This window comes from Leuciscus leuciscus, assembly GCF_965113295.1.
Source record: "Leuciscus leuciscus genome assembly, chromosome: 24".
NCBI lineage: Eukaryota > Metazoa > Chordata > Actinopteri > Cypriniformes > Leuciscidae > Leuciscus > Leuciscus leuciscus.
The window spans coordinates 14,884,397-14,901,962 of NC_138723.1; the positions used below are offsets into that span (position 1 = coordinate 14,884,397).

Genomic DNA, 17,566 nt, shown 5'->3' on the forward strand with positions numbered 1-17,566 from the left:
CTGTTGGCGGAGTAACTAAGGTTGGATTAGAGAACATTTAATTATGTGAAAAGAGCATTATACTACATGGAAACCGCTGCGGCACATTGAAATAGACATTGAATTATATTTAGGCTATTTAATATGTAAAATGTTTGTAAAGTCATGTAGCCTAAAGCCATGAACCTTTTATGCTTAAAGATTTAACTGATTAAATTATGGTTTTACTGTTAATTTTTGTTTAGCATTTTTAGTTGCTGACATGTTCTTTTTTTCCTTTCTTTTTTTTCTTTTCTTTTTTTCTTTTTTTGCCTGTGGGATCCCATGAAAATGAGTATTAATTAAACGTACCTTTCTACCAGTTTTCACCTCTGATATTATAACAGTGATTAAGAATTATACTTGTGTATTGACTCGGAAGTATGAAGGCGTCTTTTTGTCGGGTGCTGTTGCCATGGTGAATCGTAATTTCGGAGCTCCATTGATCATGGCTTGTCACAGTCATGATGCACGCGCTTAACTCAGAGTCAACCTACTCAGAGTTGATTGAACTAACTAAATTTTCTATCTAAGGGTAAATCAACTCAGAGTTCAAGTTTTAACTCAGAGTTGGTTGAACCTCCTTATTGAAACAGGCCCCAGAACAATTTTGAATAGAAACAAAAAGTAAAATAAATTTGCATTATTTTTCCAATACACAGAGTTCGAGAGTGTTATAAATGTAAATATTTCACTTGGATAAATCTCATGCTCTATACTACAGTACAAATCATACCCTAAAGCTATGAGTCTCTGGCTATGGAGTTCATTGATTGGCTGGACTGGAGGACCGTCCCATAATGGGCGTGGTTTACTCAACGTGGGGTACTGTGTCCATCCCGCACTGTAAGTTAGAGTCGCGACACAGTTCAGCCTAGCTGCTATCTACAGACACACATAACCTACAGAGATGGATCTCGAACAAATGGGTCCCCAAACCTTCTTATACGGTATGTAATATATTAAATACTTACCTTGATCCGTTCTGTGTCGTACAGTCTATTAGATCACACGTAAACGTGGCAATATGCATTTTTAAGTCAAGCAAACTGAGGATGGCGTAGTGTGGTAGCTTACCAGCTAACCCAAGTTATATTATCAGACTCAAAACTGCTTAAAAACACATGTTGATGTTTAAAGTGATGTAACTACAGCGTATTATCTTGCTTAAATCCCTCGATTTGTAGTGACAAGCTAAAGCACGTGTGCAGCATGAATTCGCACTAGCTAATCGATTAGCATAAGATTATGATCTCATAAGGGTAGTTAGCAGTTAACATTGACACCTTTTTATGATCAAATTCAAAATAATCTTCTGAATTAAACGTATTAAAGCAACGGAAACGAAACCCTCACAGCACAGCTGATGTCTCCCTGCACGCGCTCTCTAAACACGTGGACTGGCCTTGGCGCTTCAAAATGGCGTCACTGTACTACACGTGTTTGATGAGACAATGTATTCTGTGTAAATTTCGCCTGAGAGCTTGCTACTGAAAATTGTATTCTTCGTTATATGCGATAAGTTAATAGGATGTTCATTATGTAGTCTGTTTCCCCCCGTTTGTTTTCCTGACAAACATACCCTGGATATTTGCTCGAATTACACCAGTGCTAAACTATTGGTAGCAATGATCTCTATCTACTTAAACGTGCGATGGTTTAGGGAAACGCAGCCCCGATTTAAGTATTTTGTCTGCATTGTCAGGTCTGTAGTCAAATGAAATTTCAACATTAAAGAGCATCTCAAAAGCCTCACCACGTGGACTTCCTTTCTTCCACATTTACAGTCAGTTATGTTGCGGTAAAACACTGTTTGAAATATTCTCAAATAAAAGCGGTGTATCGTGCCATGCAGTGAAATGACGGCTAGAAATAATTGTGATATTCTTAGGATTTAGACCATTTCAACGAATCCGTTCACAAAACGTGCCGAATATTTTTTTTTTTATGAATCGAGTTTTATCAGACCTAGCGGTTCACTGGCTCATTAAACCAAGAAGAGTGTGCGTCATAGACCACGTGTCGACGGAAATGAATCACTGCATTGGTTTTGAGTTGCTCAAAAGTACTGGTTCTCTGAAGTTAGTTACACTACCCATTACAAAGTATGTATTGATGCCTTTTTTTAATATTAAATAAACTTTGTTTTTACAGGTTGTGAACTCAAGGCAGGCAAGGATGTCAGTTTTAATCCAGAGGATGATGATGATTTTGATCATCAGTTATCAGTCAGAATGGTATGTTGCGTTTGCTGTCAGACCTCTCTGGGGTTGTTTTAAATGGTCCTAATTTTTTTATTAACATTTAAATGTCATACTTAAAGCATTTGTTCCTGCAGGCCTGCGTCGATCCCACAACAAAAGATGAACTGAACGTTGTGGAGATTGAAGGGCAGGATTCAGAGGGTCAGAAGGTCAAAGCAGTTCTGGCCACACTCAGGCCTTCCACCCTCCCCAGTGTAAGCAGAATCAGTCATGTCATTTCACACACCTTTTGGTTGGGCTTGAGTTGATATGGAATTGCTGTGGTTGATTATTATTTTATTTATTTTTTTACAAAAAATTTGTTTGTATCTCAGGTGTCTCTGGGTGGGTTTGAGATCACTCCACCTGTTGTGTTCCGTCTACGCTCTGGTTCCGGTCCAGTTCACATTAGTGGACAGCATCTTGTCAGTGAGTACTTGATAATACTTGGTCTATGATTATTAACTGTCATCTCAGATAAACGCATGGAAAACTGCTTTGGGAAGCCTCAGTAAAAAAAAAATTTTGAATCTTCCTTCTGTCAGTTATGGGAGGAGACCAGTCCTTTGATGAAGAGGAGGAGGAGGAGGAGGAAGAGGAAGAAGAAGAGACATTGACAACAGGCAAAAAGAGGCCAGCGTCATTGACTCCGAAGCTTTCGGTAAGCTTTCAAATGAATTTATAGGATTCATTATGATGATTGATTTTTTTGGCTAATTTTTTAACTGACCTTCATAGAAAAAAATGAAGTTGGATGAAGAGGATGATGATGACGATGATGATGATGAGTAAGTGTTGTCTTCAGTGTTTTAGAAATGGCAGCTTTTTAAATAAATAAAAATAACATTTTACCTTCCCTTCCAGGGATGATGATGATGAGGATGACGACGACGAAGAGGAAGAAAGCTTTGAAGAGTCGCCTGCAAAGGTCAGACGAGTTACTCAAACCCCTGAAATCTTGTAGAATGTGTAAAGTGTGATTAGAAATGCTTATTTCATATTTTCCCTTTGTTCTGTCAGGTAAAGAAGACCCCATCCAAAGCACAGACCCCTGCACAGAATGGAAAGGGACCCAAGCCCAATACACCTGCCAAGCAGGTGAGCATCTCTCTCTTTCTCCTGAAAGAAAGTTGTGTAGTCTTGAGTTGCAGCATTTGCTGAAGTCTCTTTCCTCATTGATTTGATATAATGCTCTCACAGCTCAAGACTCCAGAAAAGAACAACAAGGGTGACAAGAAAGGACAGTCTCCCAAAACGCCACAGTCGCCCAAAACGCCACAGACGCCACGGATTTTCACTGTCCCAGAGATCAAGACCAAGATGATGGCGAGTGTAGAAAAGGTGTGTTTTCCTTAACGTCCTCTCTGCATAAGTAGTGAGTACCAACAATGAGTTGGTGTATGTGGTAAGAAAATACCATTCCACACCTCAATGGAATACGGTGTAGTTGACGCATGGTATTCTTGCCAAAATAATCATACCTGAAGCTGTCACTTTCAATAAGTAAAAATGTTGTTGTTTTTTTTGTAGGGTGTATCACTACCAAAACTACAGCCAAAGTTCGAGAACTTTGTGAAGAACTGCTTCAAAGTTACTGATGCAAAGGTATGTGTATTGCTGTTTTTCTTTGACTTTGTGTCTAAAACATAAGATTATCTAAGATTTTTTTAAATGTATCTAAGATAGTTTTAATACATTTTGCAGCCTTAAAAAAGGGTATAATAATGCGGTTCATGGAATCTTATCCGTGGAATGCGCCAGTTCTAGTATTTTACATGGGTAAATCACAATTGAGGACTTTTTAAAATCGAGGAATCGTAACTAGGGTTGGGTATCGAGAACCGGTTCCATTTTAGAACCGGTAACAAATTTCCAAAAACCGGGTATTCGGTAAGACGCACGCATTACGATTCCTCTTATCGATTCCTGACTTTGGGACAGTTGCAAATTCATTATTCGCGGCAAGCACGTTCATAATAGAAGCGACGTGGGCGTGATGAGCATGCGGTGCGTGGCGCTAATTTTTGCAGGCGCGCCTGTGCCTCAGTGAGATGAAAACATCTCAACTTTTCAGAATGCCGCAAGTGGTGCGCAGGTCATGTGACAAAAAACAACCGACCTTTCTGTAACATCGAAAGCTCGGCCGAACAGCTGATCATAGCTGAACAGGGCAGGTTTTTATTTCTCATCTCCATAAATATATCTAGTAGCCTAGTAAAGCTAATGCAAGGGCTATAAATGAATTAATCCTTTGCTGATACTTCCTCGTCGTCATCATGGAGAGCACAGTTCATAGTTGCATAGCAACGACAGACGCCACGGGAGCGCAAGCGCTTGTGGAAAGGAGAAAGCGGCACGGCTGTGCTTTTCCATGCATTTTAGACACGAAATGTGAACGGTCCCTAATTCAGGAATCTATGTGGCTTAAAATCAATCAATCAATCATTTTTATTTTGTTTAAAATGGAGATCACGATTACAACTACTCAGAATAACATGTTTAGTCTAATAGTCAATTTTTTTTAACTCGTTTTAATAATTAATTCAAACACTAATTAATTCAGTAGCTGCGTTTACATGGACACTTATAATCGGATTGACGGCTCAATCGGACTAAAAAACCTTCATGTAAACACCTTAATCGATCCGATTGAGCTCGATCCGAATGAAATTTCGATCCGATTGAAAGGGGTGGTTTATCCCTTTTGTAATCCGATCGAGAGAACATGTAAACACTTGATCGGATTGAAAACCGAAACTGAAAGGATTGCGCATGTGCAATGACGTTAACTAGCGTAATGACGTATGACGCGCGGAACGAGCTGTTCTTCCTGTTGAATAAAGTGTCATATTAATAAGTTTCCCGTCATTCTAAAATTCTCATTTCATTCGCGCGTCTGTGAAGTGAAGCAGGACAACGTCCCACCAGTCCTTGTTTTGGATTGTCATCCACAGACGTCTGGTTTTGGCCGCGGGGAGGGGCATTTTTACTGCGTGATAAGCAGCACGGCAAAACGGTTAATATGCTCTAAATTATGACCAGAGACGAATTAATATTACGTCTGCTGTTTAAAACAAATAAAGAACCAATAGAGGAGAATATTTATGCGCGAAAAGCGGGAAACTCTGTATATTCGTGCAGTGTGCGCATGTCAAAACATCAGATCCGATTTGAAACTTGTGACATATAAACGCGCACATCAATCCGATTACTTTATTTATCAGTCATGTAAACACCTTGTTCGGATTCATCAATCGGATTGATTTCATTCCGATTGTGTCCATGTAAACGTAGCTACTGTCTCATAAATACTTGTTTAATTAATGAATGATTCACCATTTTTTTAACGAATCTCTCGAGTCTTCTTGAATAAAAAAAAAAGTCGATTTTTGCCACCTACTGGAGTAATAATGTAATCAACACCTTTATATGAAGAGACTCCTTTCACTTTAGCCATTGTATTGGTTATTGCTTAAAATTGGCAAGAATAAAAGGTAGAAATATTTATTCAAGTATTTGCCCTTTTTTCTCCCTCCAAAACATATTGGAATCGGAAACAAGAATCGATAAGAACCGGACTCGAGAATCGGAATCGCTAAAAATGAAATGATACCCAACCTTAATCGTAACAGCCCTAGTTTTGATATACTTAGTATTCTGTGTGGTGGTCAGTTCGCAGCAGTGACAAATTATATTTTCCAATAAGTTTAAATTGATTTTTACCTTTTATGGGCATTTTTACCTTTATAAAGGCTTTAAAACTTTTTTTTTTTTTTTTTTATTAAATAAATGCATCTTTTTTGTCAAATTCTTATGTTTCATCAATACATTCAGTTACAAGAATTAGAGACAATAGGGCTGGTACCACTCAAATGAAATCAACAAAATTCATCTTTGCAATGCAGAGGAAACATGAAGTGGCATTTAGATGCATTTACACAGACTGTTTAATGCAGCTCAGAGGTGTCAAATGCATTTAACCTGCAGTGTCAAGTCACATTCATTTACAATACAGATTCAAGGTTTTGTGTAAACTTCAAAATGTGAATCTGTGAAAACGGTGACGGTATGCGCATGCGCAGTACGTGCTTAGTCCATAGGTAAGTGTGTTTGAATGCGTGCGGGCGCGTAGTATTTCTTTACAAAATGACATTGCCAATTACTTGTCTGGCATGCAGAATACAGCGTTTTTACTCGTTTCCATGGATTCGTGGGAATCGTGAAAACCGTTTTCATCTGTACAGAGGAAAAAACCTTTGCCGTGAAAAAAAACTTGTCGATGAGGCCTTCGCAGGGGATAGTCTAGTTGCCACTGTCTCTGCTGACACTTCAGGGCTGCGTTGTGGTCATGTCTAGGCGCAGATCCTTCGTCTGAGCTGGATAAGGGCCAGATCCGGCTACAAATGCATAAATGTTTTGATGTTTCAGGGCTTGAATTTCGGCGCGGGTATTGCGCATAATTTTAATCATTCCCGCAGGTCTCCCATTTATAATGCGGGAAATTCCCACAAACATTGATTCACTTTAGCATGTAGGTTAATCCACACAGATTATAAAATCAAATCAGTCATTTTAAAACTGTCTGCGAGACGCAATTTCACAAACAGCGTGAGTGATTCAGAAGTGCTGCGTCTTCTATCAGCTCGTTAAGAGTTGCAGGCGGCGATAATACACTCGCGTTTCGGGAGTCGGGATAGACGGAATTGTCACTTGCATAATCGGGCCAGCATTGCATCATAAGTAACTTTACCATTTGCACGTCTTTTTAAGTCTTACCAGTTTAAACATTCACGCGATTTGAAACTATTCAGTACTTGCGCGCTGTCTGAGAGATGTTTTTTTCTCTGCACACATACATAGAGTAAAGCCGCCTCACAAACAGCTCGTGGGTTACAAAAGTTATTTTTCGTGGATTATATCGCTTTAACAGTCAAAAACATGCGAAAATTGTCAATTTCGGTCTTGGTGAGTATCCTCTAAACACAGTCGGTTATGTCTTAAATAAGCATAAATCGCACGTGACCGAAAAATGAAAACAGGATCTGTGCACTATAGCTCTTAAAGGGACAGCAGCCATATGTGTCTGTCATTAATTTGGTTTTCAAAACAACAAAACATAGCTTTCATTTTAAGGAATCAGGATTAATAGCCTATGTATTTAATTTAGTCAGGACTAAAATACTACCCAGTGTTATTTTAAATTTGATTACTTTATTCAGTCTCTAGTATTTCTGAATACTAGTGTTAGACCTAAGCAAAAACTTTTCTCTTTATTTCTCTTTATTGGTATCTTTATTCTATTGTATTTATTTGTGCTACTTTTTTCAATTTAATTCAAAGATTGAAATCAAGCTTCCTTGTGTTGTGTAAATTCTTAAGAACAAAATTACCCCATTGTAAAAATGCAATGAGTGAGCATACATTTAGGTGAGATAAATGTAATAAAAATTGAAAAAAAGTCTAAACTCCCCCCTCAAATAAAAAATTCCCCCCCCATAAGAATCACCATAAGAATCATTTTCCAAAATGAAATTCAGGCCCTGTGTTTTAAAGTAAACCAAATACAGATTTTTAGAAATGTTTTTAAGACACTTTAGATGTGAAATTTTAAACTGCCAGTAGGTGGCAGCATGTGTGCACTCTCTAGCTGTGTCTTTGTGAAGTGAGGGACAAATTCAAAATCGTCAAAGCACAGTTACAACTAGGGTTGGGTATCATTTCTATTTCGACGATTCCGATTCTTATCGATTCCAGTAAGGTAAAAAAAATACCCCTAAGATATCATTAACATTTAGTCTTACTGCAAAACATTTAATTGTAGCTGAATATCATGATCAAAAATCAACAGGCTAAAGAACACTTACAAGAATACAAGGAACGATAGCCTAACAACTAGCCTAACTAATATAAATATCAAGCATTATTAAAGTCAAGTAAACACTAGTGGTGGAACGGATCACAAAATTCACGGTTCGGATCGCTTACGGTTTTTGAGCCACAGGATTGGATAATTTTTCTGCTGTCAGTTTAAGACCGACTGCACAGACCAAAAAAAACTGACAAACATCCGGTTTCTTTCTTAACTGTTCACTCATGACATAAACGAGAGAATACTTGCCGAGAATCACTTGTGTGCGCAGCACAGAAAACAGTGCGCGAGTCTGTTCTTCCGTGTGAATGGTTTAAAATCACTCTTTCTGTGAGCACGCATTGGATGTGTCGTCTCGCTCTTGAATTGTTTAGTCATTTTGAAATCCTCACAAAGGAATCGAAATTTGATCTGATTCCTGACCTCAAGTATCCAATTCCAGAATTGGAATCGATTTTCAATTCCCAACCGTAGTTACAACTATCACAATATTATCGTAGACAAAAGTATATTGCAGACTGACACAATGAATTGGATGAAGAATGAAGGTCTTAACTTTGTTTGTTTTTTTCTCTAAGGTCATTGAGGAGCTCTGGAAGTGGAGACAAAATGTCAAGGAGAAGAACTGAAATCTTTTTTATTTTGCTTAAATTAATCTTTTCTCTTTTTTTTTTTGCCTATGATTTTACTTTGTTACCTGCAATTTTACCCCCCCCCCCCCATAATCTTCAGTTTTATGCTAATCCGTGCCATTCCTTGAAAAGACTTTACTCAGAACATGACCTTTTTCATCTTTGCAATCTGCCCTCTCCTCACCCCTGTGGTGTTGTCATGTCCATAGAGTGTAGCCTTCATTTGGCAGCCTTGTTGCTCAAATTTGGTTCTGAGCAGAAGAATTCAACCCTCTAATTTATATGGAGAATTGTTGACTGTACCCGTCCATGATTTCTTTAAAATGACATGTAAATGTGCATGGCATTCTGTTTAGAGATGCAACAGAAGTTGATTTATTGAAATCTTGAAACGCTTGACCTGGTGTTGCAATCCATGAGTGGGTTTCAGAATGGTATCAAGGATGAATTCCAGTACATCTGCAGGTCATGTTTCTTTTGCTTTTTTTTTTTTGTTGTAATTGTCAACATCTTGTAACATGCTAAAAGGTGGAATGTATTATGTTTGGGATTGAGAATTAAGAAATCCAAATGTCAACAATGTGCATTTTAAGTAATGTCACAATCTGTGCAGCTAAATCTCAACAGAATCAGTACTCAATCTATGACTGCAGTTCAGGTGTGGTTCTCTTGTTCACCTTTTTTGACTCCTTGAATCTGTTTAAATGCAAATAAAGTTTATATTTAACAGGTTTAAACCCAGTTACTGTGTAGTGTTTTGGACAAAAACTATTGGATGAACAAACCTGTTCATGTGTGCGTGCGAACGAATATAATAGTAGCTATAATATATTTTTTGTTGTGCCGTCTCCCAGAAATTAGTTTTTGCAGGATGGGATATCTGTATTGGTGTTTTTTTTACTCTGTTAACCCTATTGAAACAGTATGTTAGTCTTGGTTTGTCAATTGTAAAGTTATATATTGAATTTTTGTATATACTTTATTGAACAATATAAACTTAAACTATAATAGGACTGGTACAAAACAAGAAACAAATCTTAGACAGCATCATAAGAAAATAAAAATAAATGGCATGGGGTAGATTCCTATATCAAATTACAAAAAATGAATGCAAATTGTCCCATTCATTTTAAGAATGACAGTTCCTTATGAAATATGTATACGTTTGGGAATGTTTTCAGAAATCCATGTAAAAAAAGTATTTCCCAAGAATAATAATTAGTTGCTCACGTGATTCATCTTTCATAAAAGATGAATGAGATATTATTATTTATCTTTGTTAATGCAGGTAAATCTTCAAATTTAGGAAATAACCAGTAATGCAAATCCTCCCAAAAGGCACTGGCAAATTTACAGTAAAATAAGTGATTTTTTTTTTTTTTACTCAAAAGGAGCAATTGCAAACATCAAGACAAAATCGACATCTTAAAAATTCCCTGAAAGGACTCCAAAACTTTGCTTTTGGTGAAATTGGAAATGTAAAATATTTTGTTCTTAAAATCTCAACAAATGTAAAGTTAAGAACCGTTGAGAAAAACTTCGCTTCAATGTGTGACTCAAAATGTGAGGTTTTCGTTACTACTAGCCTACTGTGTTTAAAAAAATAAAACATGCACAAAGTCAAACGTTCTCTTTAATGAAAAGTTTAATAACATGTCATGTTCATTGGTGCCACTGTGGTTTGCCATTTTGGCAGACAAGACATGGTTATCAAATGTTTCAAGGAATTTTTGAATACGTATATGTTGTTCTACACCTTTGTAGAAGTTTAATCGAGTTCGATTATTTTAATGTATTTCTGTTAATATAGCTTTGATATTTGTATTATACGTTTAACATACTATATTAAATCATAAATTCTCATTGGAAGGTTGCTGCTGTAGACTGACATAAGAGCATTTGCACATGAGAGCCAGCAGAGGGCAGTAAAACACCACCCTTTACAAATCAATTTCCAGGCTAGTTGAGCAACTGTAGAAGTGATGTCACTGCTGTAAATGTGGAAAGGAGCCAGGAATACATCCTGTGTAAATTATCCTGAGCATTGAGTCTATATCACTGAAGGCTTTCTCAGATGACCCCGACTCAACCGTACACATCACCAGTCAAATAGGCCCTGGCACAGGTCACTGCTAACCATCTATCCACAAAGAGCTGTGGCGAAACTCCACAGGTTCACCCTGCCGAGGCTTCGACAGCATCATAATGTAAGGAGTCTGTTAAATCACTTTATAATGGACACCCCTCCATTTACCCCCCACCCAGGCAGGCCTTTAAAACAGGTCAGTTCCTGAGAGTCAGCACTTTGGGAGGAGGGAGTTGGTTGCAGAGGGCATAAAGGCATTTTATGGTCCCACAGGATCCCGCATTTATCTGCTTGAGGACATAAGTGCTTCTTTGCTGTGGCAGGCATAATCGACTGCAGCCAACTACCAGGTCTCTGTGTTTATTTGTCGATCAAGTTGTGTAGAACGCTAGGACCTCTGAAAGCAACACATTACTCTAGAGAAGAGTGCTGCCTAGGGATTTCGGAATATGCCTCTTCCGAAAACATTAGGGGAATAGCAAATTAAGCAAAGCACACGTTTTGTGTTAATGCCAAAACAGAATGTTTATTACTTTTTTGTTTGCTATTTACATATTTATCAAATACAAAGTATAATAAAGAGTTTGGAATGCAACAGCACACCTACATCATGTAGGGGCGTCTAACAAACCCTTGTTTCATCTGAATTGTTCTTTCTCTCTGACACACAACATTCAGCCATCGAAGTTAATGCTGAATAAATCGAACCGTTAAAGTATATTGCAACCGCACCCCCGTATGACGTCATATGCCTCTCTTCTGGACGTTTCATGCGATTCCTCATACGGTCGGGATGTGGTTTCATTCAAATAAAATAAATAAATAAAAAAAGTAGCTGGTTCCTTTAAACCCTTATAAAGATGAATATTTATATTCTACCCAGCCTGAAAAAAAAAGAAGTAAATTAGATTGATGATTGAAGAGTGTGTCTATTTGTGCGTGTTTGTATCCTTTTACTTCCACAAATGGCCAGATTGGGGGCATTTTAGGTCGTGCAACTCACATTATAAATAATTAAATCATCATTACTTCCCTCTTCTGCATTAATCCTGTCTTCTACAGTTCTGAGTGGTGGAGAAATTACACAGGGGGCAGAAGGGCAAATGAAAGGATGGAGGAGAAGATCAGTGGATCTGTAAAAGGGTCAGCTGAGATGGCCTGTTGCTTTCTACAAGGTCACTTTGTCAATGAAACTGACCCTAATGGGGATACAAGTCTCTGTACGCACAGACACACCACAGAAAACGGCCATCGTTTATTCTGCAGAAGCTCGTTCGACGCAGAACCTTTTTATTTATATGGGTTTGCTCGCTGTTGGACGGCCGTAATTAGTTCCTCGCTTTTTTTGCGGAATGAAATAGTCTTTCGGGACGGAGATAAGGTCAACCAGCATCCTAGTCCATCAAAAAAAGAATGAGAATGTCATTTCCTTCTTGAGTTCTGACGCTCATACGAGCGCGGTGACTCCTCCGAGCTTGGCGCTCTCCTCGCTCGCCCAAGGCTGGAGGTTCTGCAGGGCGAACAGTGAGGAGTTGTGGATGCAGAGCGGGTCTGACGGGACTGAATCAGTCAAAGACTTCTGGAAGGCATCGTGCTGGAGTTGAATCATCAGCCGGTTGGCCTGCTGCCGCTCTGCCTCCCTCTCCTCCGCTGTCTGCCGTCTGACAGGTGGGAAAAGAGACAGAGAAAATTAGAGGAGTGGAAGTTTTACATTTGCCACAAACTTGCTCATTTACTGCATCTATTCAGTTTCCTGAATCACAGGGTTAAAAGAATCACAAACAACTAAATTAAGCATTTAAGACAAGTCATCTTTGAAGAAACAAACCACTAACTGTGTGAATATTTTACTGACATGTGGATTTGGATAGAATTGATCTAATTTTGTCGAAATTTTGAGAAGCACACGGCTGAAGGTTTCGAGGAAGTGTAATTGATTAATCAACCGAACCAAAAGGTGAATGTAGAGTTTATTTAAATATGAAATATTCGAACGGCCACTCCTCTTCTCCAAAGTGTGGCATGTCGTTAGTGTGTTTGCCTTAATTAATAATTCATATATCTTCCTGACAACACCCATTATTTTCCCATTAATTCTCACAGATATTACAGCCGTTAGTAGGTCAAATCTAAAAAATAAAAAAAATGATTTCAGGTCATTACAGACACTAATTTGGCTGGTACGTAGACAGACAGATAGATAGATAGATAGATAGATAGATAGATAGATAGATAGATAGATAGATAGATAGATAGATAGATAGATAGATAGATAGATAGATAGATAGATAGATAGATAGATAGATAGATAGATAGATAGATAGATAGATAGATAGATAGATCTTCTTCGTCTCTAAATAGATAGAGCCTATTGTAAATACTATATTACTTCTATGGTTCAAAAAGGCCTACATTTAAAAAAGCCTGTCTTTAGTTTGTTACTTTTAGGGCAATCATTTATTAAATATACATTTCAGTCCATTCAATGATTTGATTTCCTTATTTGTAATTTCATCAAGTAAATTTGACTGTCATTCCAATCATTTCTGTTAGCGACTCTGGCTAAAAACAGGATATTAAAAAAATCAGGACACCTATTTCACAGTATGTGTTATTGGACATTATCAATGTGCAGACTCCAGACTAATGTTTAGAAAAATGTAATGGGAAAAATGATTGTGGAGAAATGGAGTCATTTGTTCTTCTGATCATTTTACTCAGCATTTCTTCATCTTATCACTTTCTTTCTCTGTCTCACCTCCACTTGGTCCTGCGGTTTTGAAACCAGGTTTTGACCTGGGCGTCTGTCATCTTCAGAGTTTTGGCCAAGGCTGCTCGTTCAGCGCTGGCCAGGTATTTCTGTCTGTGGAAGCGCTTCTCCAGCTCACAGATCTGCACTCGGGAGAAAGACGTGCGGGGCTTCTTTCTCTTAGGTGGCGTGCGGTTCTGGTACGGGTGGCCGATACGCCGAGCCACAGTAAAGGGCGTCAGAGCTGCTGTGGTTTGAAGAAGGAAAGAGTGAGAGATGAGGAAAATCTGTCACACAGCTTACTGACCTCTTTCTATCACACTCAATCATTTTTCTTAGTAGATAAAAAAAAAGCATAATTGCAATCTGCCTTTTCAAGTTTCAAGATGCCTTTTAAAAATGCTATAAAAAGTATATTTTTGAGATACCTATTTTGTGCATCTACACTGCTTTCAGAGTATATATTAAATCCATTTAAATGTAAAGACAGACTGTCCAAGTCCCCGCAAAAATGGGTTGCATTACAGGAAATTTTAAATCTATTAGATGAAGAATGCATGCGCTTTTAATCTTTTTTTTCTTTTTTTTATGAAGGACTGTTAAGAAGTGAACAGCTTTTTGCACAGCATTAATCAGCCTAAGTTTCTAACTCTTGCTGAGTCAAAGGAAAACTGCGTTCATCATCATTTTAAATTACCTTCATGCATTATACCTTTTAGATGTCAAATCAGACATTGTGTTATTGATTGATAAATACTAAAAAACCCTTATAAATAGATGGATTGCGGATGCTCTTAGGATTTGTTGAGAGGCCTGTTACTCAGGTTACATATAAGCTGTACAATAAAATCACACAAAATATATCCTATTAATGTTGCATCAAATACAAACAGCAGCTGTTCTCATATAATGACAGTAATTTCCCATATTGTTCATTTATTTATTACCTAAAAAACACAGAGCAGCAGATAGCGCCTGTTACCGCAGTTATAGTGGCAATATTAAAGCTGGTAAAATATTGATATGTCTTTCTAATGGAACAGCGTTCACCATTTGCCCCAGAATAAAGAAAGCTGATGATCTATGTGACAGCTCTGAACTGTAAGAGTTTACATTCATATGCAAAACAGCGGTTAACTAAATATAACAATAACTCATTTACTTCCGTATTTATGTGGCACGTTTGGTAGATGTTCAATAGCCTACATGTTTGGAAAAATAGCCTTTATATTCACATATTTTCACCTAATTAAACGGTTTATTCAAATAAAACAGGCTATTGCCTATTTTAGACGCCTTATAAAAATTGTGTATCGTTTTAACGATTAGATAATAAAATATTAAAATTTGAAGGCGCTTGAAGATTAAATTGTTACTCATAATACAACGTAGATTTTAAAAATAATAATAAATCTTTATGCCGATAATGAGCTGTAAACAGACACTGACGTAAGCTGAACGTGTTGAAGTGTTGACTTTCTTTTGCCCTTTTTCTTTTAATTTCACTCATAAACGGTTCAGGTGTTTCACGCTCTTCAAGGTCAAATAAAACTAAAACGAGCTCTTCAGCAACATCCATTCATTCCCTGACAGACTGTCTAATATTTATTGTATTGAAACCTTCAACAATTCATCCTTATGATTCTTTCACAAGCAAACATGCAACAGCATCACAGTTTCCACAGCTAAAATAACAAGATTTTTGTGCATTTATTCTATTTTGGGGAACGATAGCCTAATACGTCAATCTTTAAACATTATAAACTAGGCTACTTGATGAATCCGTAGTGTGTTAATATTAATATATAGCCTATAAAAAATGTATTAGGCTACCTAATTGTTCAAATGTAGGCTACTTTAATAATAGCCGAAGCATAATATAGGCCTAATATAATAGGCTCAATGTTATTACTAATAAGCTGTTATTATCATCAATGAACATGTAAAAAAAAATGCTTTTCTATTTTAGTTATTCATTTTTAATGATGCCGTCCTATAAATTAAATTTAAATAAAAAATAAATACATTTTAAACAAGAAAACACACACACACACACACACACACACACACACATACAACCAGAGAGTTGTTTGTTTAGGCTACTAAAAGCAGAAATTATGGTTTTGCATTTCATAAGTTGTGTGTCTGCTTGACGTTTCTTCTGTCAAACAACATCTAGCCTACAAACCACCGCCATTTCAAAATACATCACAAATAGCCTATGTTAAAACATAATTCGTTTAGCGTTTGGGCTTTTTACGGTTATGTTTGTCTTATAGGCGCAAATGGTGAACTTGAGTGATTTTTGTTTTCTCAGTCAATTTACAATTTCCTGATTCGGACATTTCAAACGCACGAGGGGCTTTTTGTTAGAAACACGAAAGGAACCGATCGAAAGAATGGGAGTATTTTATTTACCTGCAAATCTGTCTTTTGCGAAGCGCTGACTGCTGTCCATCCAGGGAAAACTGAGACTCCCAAGTCCGGGCACCGCGCTGGCCATGGGTGGAGGCACGGCCGCGGTCAGGGGCCTGTGAGCCGGGACCCTAATCACTCCTCCGGGTGCAAGGGTCAAGTTCACTCCGTATGGACTGGATTCCTCATATGGTGAAGCGATACCGTGAAACGTGCCGGTTAGTGTCGTGTACGGCGTCGCGCTCGCTCCCGTTGGGCTGCCGAGATGATAACCGCCTCCGCTCGCGCTGCTGCTACTCTCGGAACTATTCCTGCTCGAGTTCTGCTGTGACTCTTGATCGGTGCCGCTGAGAATCTGGTCAATGCCGAAGCTGATGGGTTCATGTTGGGTAGGTTGTGATGTTTGACTAGTGCCACTTGGGCTGGAGCTTGAGGCTCGGTCCATCCTCACCACCCGAACCTTTCCAGTGGGTTTATTCCACAGACAATTTCTGACTGCCCTGGAATTGCACTATTGGAAAACTCTGCTTCTATGAGTAAGGGAATCCCTAGTAATATCTACTTTGTGATGTATTACTCCTCGAGATTCAATTGTTGACTTAAGATGGCTTGGACGCATTCGTCTGTGGGTGAAAAGTTTTTGGCACGAGGACTTGGCAGATTTCTGGCACTCTCTCTCCACTGGATCCCTGCACGAGGCTCTTGAGCTCTTCTCTTCACTGATTGGACAGCGCTCAATCTCCCTCTCCTTATTGGCTTTCATTTTGTTACAAGCCACAAAATATTGTGACATCATTCTTCAAAATGCAGATCATTTACTTCTCAGTTTTTGTATTGGTCAAGTATCTCTTTATTATGGACATGCTGACATCAGCATGTCATCATTTAGCTCTTTAAATATTTGAGTTTTAATAAAGATTCTACCGTGGCCTCATGTGGAAAATAAAGTGTTCATCAACTGTATTATTGGCCATATATGGCCCTGTCTGTTTATAATGCAATTTAATCAGATGAGATGAGGAAAGCATAATTTGATGAATTTTTTAACCATCTGTTCTAATGAGAAACTTAAAAACGGCGAGCTAAAACAAGGGACGCTTATTATCATTTACGCTTTTAAATAAAAAATAATCGAATTTTTATATCGCCTCCAGCAATCAAGATGAGTGCTTTTGACCTTAAAGCTGCCCTCAACCTTTTTTTCTAATATGTCAATCAACTTTAGACTCGTTCTCGGCTTTATTGGATGAAGAGAAACAAATTAAATATCCTCTTTATTTATTATGTCCATGGGGCAGTTGGAATGTGGGAATAGGTCGTGTATTGTTCATATAAAATTAGCCTACATCATATCAAGATATAGGAAAATATAAAATATATAGTAATGATAATAATAGGCTACGTCTATAAATAGAAGTATCAATAATATGAACAATTTTCATTTTTGCTGTTCAATTTAGTCGCTGTTAATAGCCTACTATTAAAATTCGGATTTATTTTATTAATCATGTTAATTGAATGGTCTTGCACATCTTGCTTTTGTTGCGTGTTTAT

At 37.8% G+C, this 17,566-nt stretch overlaps 2 protein-coding genes across 2 annotated transcripts; one reads left to right on the forward strand and one right to left on the reverse strand.

The window, feature by feature from the left end:
* The first annotated feature begins 814 nt into the window (after nt 1-814).
* Nucleotides 815-9,503, forward strand: npm1a (nucleophosmin 1a). The gene is made up of 11 exons (XM_082158345.1): nt 815-968; nt 2,173-2,255; nt 2,357-2,476; nt 2,597-2,690; nt 2,807-2,922; nt 3,000-3,049; nt 3,126-3,189; nt 3,282-3,359; nt 3,462-3,602; nt 3,792-3,866; nt 8,709-9,503. Exons 1-11 carry the CDS (start codon nt 929-931, stop codon nt 8,757-8,759), a joined length of 912 nt encoding a protein of 303 aa, XP_082014471.1. The 5' UTR covers nt 815-928; the 3' UTR covers nt 8,760-9,503.
* On the reverse strand, nt 8,834-16,663 carry tlx3b (T cell leukemia homeobox 3b). Its single transcript, XM_082158346.1, has 3 exons — nt 16,016-16,663; nt 13,607-13,844; nt 8,834-12,509 (listed from the first exon to the last, which is right to left on the reverse strand). The coding sequence occupies exons 1-3, from the start codon at nt 16,455-16,457 to the stop codon at nt 12,296-12,298; spliced, it is 894 nt and encodes a 297-aa protein (XP_082014472.1). The 5' UTR covers nt 16,458-16,663; the 3' UTR covers nt 8,834-12,295.
* Between the last annotated feature and the right edge of the window lie 903 nt (nt 16,664-17,566).